This window comes from Populus nigra, chromosome 14, assembly GCF_951802175.1.
Source record: "Populus nigra chromosome 14, ddPopNigr1.1, whole genome shotgun sequence".
Classification (NCBI taxonomy): domain Eukaryota; kingdom Viridiplantae; phylum Streptophyta; class Magnoliopsida; order Malpighiales; family Salicaceae; genus Populus; species Populus nigra.
In genome coordinates this window covers 2725208-2731773 of record NC_084865.1, presented here as the reverse complement: position 1 = coordinate 2731773, position 6566 = coordinate 2725208, and the positions used below count along the sequence as shown (strand labels likewise).

The 6566-nt window shown below is 40.2% G+C and overlaps 1 protein-coding gene across 1 annotated transcript; it reads right to left on the bottom strand.

Annotated features, from left to right (window-relative positions):
* Window positions 1-938: 938 nt before the first annotated feature.
* On the bottom strand, window positions 939-2798 carry LOC133672459 (protein ASPARTIC PROTEASE IN GUARD CELL 2-like). The gene has a single exon (XM_062092881.1). It carries the CDS (start codon window positions 2693-2695, stop codon window positions 1190-1192), a length of 1506 nt encoding a protein of 501 aa, XP_061948865.1. The 5' UTR covers window positions 2696-2798; the 3' UTR covers window positions 939-1189.
* Between the last annotated feature and the right edge of the window lie 3768 nt (window positions 2799-6566).

Here is a 6566-nt window from a genome sequence, read left to right as displayed (position 1 = left end):
TAGAATCACAAATTGAGGGATTGATGTTTGCAAAATGTTCTGAAGACTGTACAGATATACATTGAAGGAAAAGGCAAAATCTTAGTCAAGACATGTACTGACAAGTTAAGCCACACTCGGTCAAGCAATGTTCTGGCAATAAGGTGGAGGTTTTTACCAGAAGTCCAGAAAGAAATTTGAAGTATATCCTCAACGATCCTAATTTCTGTGCAAATCTTAGATTGCTTTTATTGATTCCTTTTCACTTTCACCAATTTCACCACAACAAACTCTCACTTTTGTGGGCCTCTAAAGTGTTTGCAAAGCCCTAGGAGGGTTATCAGAGAAAGCAATAGTATTTAGCACTCATAAAATGACATCGATCTAGCTAGCATCTGTTAGTTAGATCAGAAATGGGAAATGGGAAATGGGAAATGGGAAATGGGAAATGGGATGTAGTCAGATTGAGTTGTTCTGATCCTTAATCTAACATGAAAAGGGACTAAAGCAATTGTCATGCTCCCAAACATATCAAAAGAAGGAAAAAGCCAACACCTTTGTAAAAGTCCTTGCTTGAATGCACTCCAACTTAGGTTACACCAGGCAGACCAAAGCTCTCCTAGTGATGCGTTCACATGCCCACCTTGGTGGTGGCTCCCCTCCCTCATGATTTTAACAGTACTGCCATAGACTTGTGGATGAGAAAGGGAGAGGAATCTCTCTGTACTATGAAGACGGGAAATAAAGGTGGTAGGCAATGAGCAAAAATCAGTGTTGGGGTCAGTTCCACCCACTATTGGAGACTGAATTGCGTCTGGTATGCTAAAATGGGTGTAAAAGGAGCCTCTTGGATCCTACCATGGGTGGCCTAATACCCATGCAAATTATCTTTTCTGGTGATCATGCTTTTGACCATTGGAGAATTTCAGCTGGGAATGTTTGACTATTAAACTCTGATCTTTTGTTTAATCATAATCACCTCTTTTGCATAATCTTTATCAACCATTAATTACATTGATCTGTGCACACTTCTTCACAAGGAGAAAAGCACAGCTCTAGTTCCATATACTATATATAATAACACTTCAATACTAGGACAAACATCACAGGATATTAACACATACCCCTTCTTAACTATGTGTATACTATAATACTTCTTACACATAATAAATATCTTCGTAACTATAATTAAGACTAGCAAAATTCCTACTCAGCAAATATTGGGGCCAAAGCCTACGAATTCATTAGCTTCGTCAACAGAAATTTGAATCCCTTCTTGTTGAATGTTTCCGAGGATGGAAAGCCCTGATGGGGAAGGAGCAAATGCAAAACAAAAGGTTCCTGCATCATCCACTGGAATTAAGAAGTTATTTGCTGGAATGGTTAGGATTGGCCCGCCTGAGAAGTAAAATGAAACAGTCGGTACCCGAACTGACAGAAACCCGATTAGGTTATAACAAGTATCAAATATGGATACTCCAGAAGCCCGGGGAAGGTTTTGGGTTTGCTCAATAAAGGCATTACGAAACGCTTCGTAAGCCACCGTAGGGAACCGAGTCACAGCCGTCCCAGTGTCCATAACAACACCTCCACTTCCCAGTTCATTTAATTGGAATACATCTTCAGATATAGGCACCCTCGTGTCTCCAACTCCGAGACCCAAAAGTCTGATATAGTAAAAACTCGGTGCCCGCGGGTTTCGAACCAAGGGGATCCATGCAGCTCCCACGGGCATTGCTTCAGACCCGAATTCCAAAAATCCATTTGTATTAGTCCCCCTACTCACTAAACAATAACTAAATGCATTCCCGGTCTGACCACTCAATTGACCCATAAATGACATGGATCCACCTCCAAGTCCCAATAAGCCGGCAGCACCAACAAACATGCCCCGATTACTATGCCCGCATCCGATAGCCACATTTCGAACCACGGTTCGTCCAAATGTAAGTGTTTCGAGGGCAAGAGTCCCTTTTGTATACGATCCATCACCATATGATACCTCGTAGCGACACCGACCCGAATTACAACCCGCATTCTCCACCCGATCACAAACTGCCGAGCTACAAGGCACCCCCATAAATGATGCTGAGTCTGCCGGGTCAAATAGCGGGTCGGTTTGATGATAACATTGGGTGCAGGGTTTACATTGAACCCAAACAATATCACTGCCCGAATCAATAACCATGTATTGACTTCTCGGCGGACTACCAAGTCCTATCCTAACAAAATATTCTCCACTACCTTGGTTCATGCCTGACACCACATCTGACCCAAAATTTTCTACCTCATACTTGGCGGCGCTGCCACTTGAAAGGCGGTGTATAAGGCTAGCCACCCTCTTCACGTCTCTATGCATGCGTGCATGAAAAACGTGGCTATGGTTATGTAACTTGTTGCTGAAAGATACCTTGTCTCTGTGGACAAGTTTCAGTTTCTGCTTTCCCCCACTTTCGCTATCATTTGGATTCGTCTTGAATAGTTCTTGATACTGGGATGGTTTTATGGGCCTAGTTTTTGTTTCTGTTAATGCTTGTTTCACGTTCAAGAGTTGAAAATCAGGGTATAAAGTGGTTTTGGTTTTAGCTTTGGAAATGTTGTCATGATGAGTGGTAGCGGTAGAGGTGCTGGTGGAGGTTTTGGTGGCGGTGGTGCTCATTGCAAGCTGTAATAACATTACCACTACCAAGACAAGTAGTGCTTGAGAGGCTGGCATGTTTTTAATGTTTTGGTTGGTAGCTAGCAGAACTTCTTGCTCTGGGGAACGAGAGGGAAGGGAGGGATTTATTTGGATTGAGTCATGGGATGTGTAGAAAGAAAGGGTGTGTGTGGGGTTTGAAATAATTGGAGTGATGGGTTACTGTATGTTTCTTTTGGAGTTTTGTTTTTGGATTGACACTGAGAGGTGTTTTGTTTTGAGAAGAAATTAGTGGGTCTTCTGCTCCTTAACTTTGCAGTATCTCTTTTCTACTTTTAGGAAAAGTTGATATATACATATATGTATGGCGACCACAGAGGGCATCGAATCATGAATTTGACCACCTAGCTAGCTTTCGCAACACATATTTAGTGCAGCAAGCGAAGTAAATTTTCTCGATTAATTATCTCCCACCTTTTCTCTTCATCTCATGATCAACCTCTTAATTTCTTACTAGCATATACGTACTCATGGCAAAGGTAACTCACGTGTGGATTATTGCAGAGTTGTCATTCATATGAGATCAACTAATCCGTCTGTGCTGTTAGTTTTAGACGTATATCTTTGCTGTCCAGGCTAATTAAGTACTCAGGATACTTCAGTAGCAATCTTTGTTATTTAGTGATGTAGCTTTGTGTTGGCAGCAGTGGCACTTGCAGTCTAATGGCACCTTCATTCCATTCCTATGGAGACATTTTGAGCAAAATAAGATAGAATTATCATTCCTGGAATCAGGATTTGACAGTGGGAACAAGGCAAGGAATTGGTCAGTACTGGCTCCTTTTACTCGTGTAACTCAAAAACCGTAAAAGGGGACAATATATTGTTGTGCTCTTTTTGGTCAAGGATTGATAATGATTTCACTTGTTATTACAGCAAATTACATTTATAGAACATAGAATGGACTAATAATTACCAGAACTCAAATAATTTTTTCTCTTAATAATGATGCTTATCAATTAAAGTTTTGTTATTATGCTTCTTCATTGTTCAAAATAGCAAGGGCTCATGTTTTCGGAAAAAAAAATTAAAAATATTATCTCAATTAAAAAACTTACATATTGAAAGAGATTTAAAAGAGATTTTATATTATTTTCTAATATATCATTTTAAGTAAAAATTTATATAGATTCATCACTACGAGATGTTTAATTTTTATTTAATAAAGGGTGATGAGGTTTGAATTTGTGGTTCTTTGCAAATCAATAATATTATATTATATAAAAAAATCATTTTAACTAAAAAAATTTAATTATTGAATGAAACCCTGAAAATAATTTTATATTAATTTTTAATAAAAAGCTACATGTTTAGCAATATTACTATGAAAAGTTTCCACTTGCACTACTTGTTAGTTTGATATTTTTTGCACAAGATAACAAGGTGTCGTACCCCCTCGTGAGAGTATGACATCACGTCCACCTTTCCTGGGCGGGTTGAGAGGTCTTTGTTTGGATAAGGAGTCATCGTTTATTGTTATGGTTACTAAAAAACCTAACTGGTCTTTAGAGATTTTAGGGAAGAGATTGGTTACGTAAATGAAAGATATTAATTAGCACTCCTAGTATGCGTTACTTGAGGTAAATTACATTATTTTCTGTTTGTGGTTATTATGATTTTATGGTGTTTCTAAATTCTATCAGCCTACCATGACAAGTTTGCTATGATGAACAGATTTTGGTTTACTAGATTAAGAAATTGGTCTAAAAAATCTTGACTTAAAAAGATATTAGAAGAAAGTAAGCTTATTCGCAACTTATGTGCCGCAAAGGAGTTGAAGTTAGAAATACAAAGAGATTTGGTCCCAAATATCACAACATTATAGCAATTTGTCCACAAAATTATTTCAGGTTATGAATCGACCTTTCAAGGTGTTTGGTGTGTCTAGGATCCATTAAAATTGTCGCACGTAAAAAAATCCGAGCGGCGTCGGCTGGCGATTTTTCTGTTGTTATTGCGTTTGCTTGACTTGATTCGTTGGAGTCGCCACCTAGTAATTTATTGAAGGCTACTAGGAAACCGGATGTACTGGTCTTGTCAGAGATTCACGGGTAAAGGACTGGTTGTGGTTAGGGAAGGTATTAGCACCCCTAACGCACCCTACCTGAGGTAAGTTGCTTCGTGAATTTGATGTGTTTAAAGAAGTTTTAATAATTATTTTTTTCATCGGATATTAGAAATACAACTTACGTATAAGTTAATAATTCTTGACCGTGATCCAATCAAAATATTAAATTCTTCTTTAATCTTTGCAATTTCATCATAAAAAAATATATATAAAAAATAAAACAAATACAAACACACATTCACTCTTACTATATTTTTGTTTCTTTTCTTTTCCTTTCTTTTGTTACATCCAAATTCACAACATACAAATAAAAATTCAAACTAAACAAATATTACATTAATCAATCTAAAAATTACAAAATAACCCCTCAAAAATCCATAACAGTGCTGGGAAGCCCTTCTGGAACAGCATGAACAGTGGTGGCGTGTCTTCCCACGCGCCACCGGCACTGGCGGCGCATGGGTTCATGCGCCGCCGCATAAAAACTTGGAAGCCGGGCGGATCTGGCTCAGTTTCATCTCCTCTTCCCTTCCATGCCGGCGGTGAGGGTCTTCATCACCTGCAAAAGAGTAAAACACCCAAACCAGTTGATTTTAATCTTTGTTTAGATCGGTTTCGCTTCTGTTCTCCTTTCCCTTTTTTAGATCTATTCTCTTCTGTCTTCTTTCTTCTTCGTGGCGTCCGTTCTTTCCTCCTTCAACCGGTGGCAGGTCTGGCGGTTGGGCGGCGACGGCCCTGTGCAGGAGCTGGAGGAAGACAGCGGACAAATCTAGGTTTGTGAGCGCCGCTGTGTTCGGGCTGGTTGGAGGAAGCAGGCGGAGGCGGTAGCTTGCTTCTGTGGAGGCCGTCGCTGCTGAACGGTCTTCACCCCTGTTGGTGGTAGCGGCCTGTGATGGCAGTGGTGGAAAGATTTGTGGGTGTCAGTGTGGTGGTCGGCTGGTGGACTGCTCTGAGCGGCTGGAGGAGCAGAGAAGGAAGGAGCGGCGGACCGATCTGGGTCCGTGGGGGTGTTGCTCGGCTGCTACTGTAGTGGAAGGAAACGGCTGTGATGAAGAGTGAGCGGCAATGGCTGGAAAAGAGGAGAGGCTGTCCGGTTGAGGTAAGGTGAGGTGAGGGCTGAGGGCCGGCTGAGAGACTGATTAGTGAGGGAAGATCTGCCGCTGGCTTTGTGTTGATGAGAGGGAGAGGGGATAGTGTTTTTGGGGCTGTTGGAAGAGAATGAGAGGAAAGGGAGGGGGCTGCCTCGGTTTGGCTTTGCAAGAGAGGGGGCTGTCCCTTGTTGCTGGCTGCTGAGGGGAAGATAAAAAACCAAAGGGGGGTGGGGGGGTGGCCAGACGGCGGCTTGGAGAAGAGATAGATTTAGGGTTTTGTTTTTGTGTTGTCTCTCTCCTCAAATATCAAAATTGCCCCCCCTCTAGTGTTTGAGTTGTGGACCAGTATTTATAGGTAAAATGTTGCATGGATCTCAAAATTGATCTCTCAACTTTCTTTCTTTTTTGTAAATTTGATTTTTCTTAATTTTTTTGTATTTTTTGAAAACGAGCAATATCAACGTCGACTCAATGAAGAAAATCAATGATTTTAAAAATAACGCGTTAAAAGTTGAACGCGTTTGAAAGACCTTTGAAAATTTAAATTCTTTTGAGACGATGCTGAAAATGCTAAAAACAATGCAAATATATTAAAAACGTATTTTTTTGGATTTTCAATGTTTTTTTGCTATTTTTGGATTTTTCTGAAAATTTATCAATACATGGGTCAAAAATTAGGCAGTAACAAAAATCAAGTTCGAAAGACTGCTGGAACAATGGCGACGTATGT

Excerpts from the sequence above, each read along its gene's own strand:
- LOC133672459 (XM_062092881.1), bottom strand. The coding sequence starts at position 2,695 with ATGCCAGCCTCTCAAGCACTACTTGTCTTGGTAGTGGTAATGTTATTA.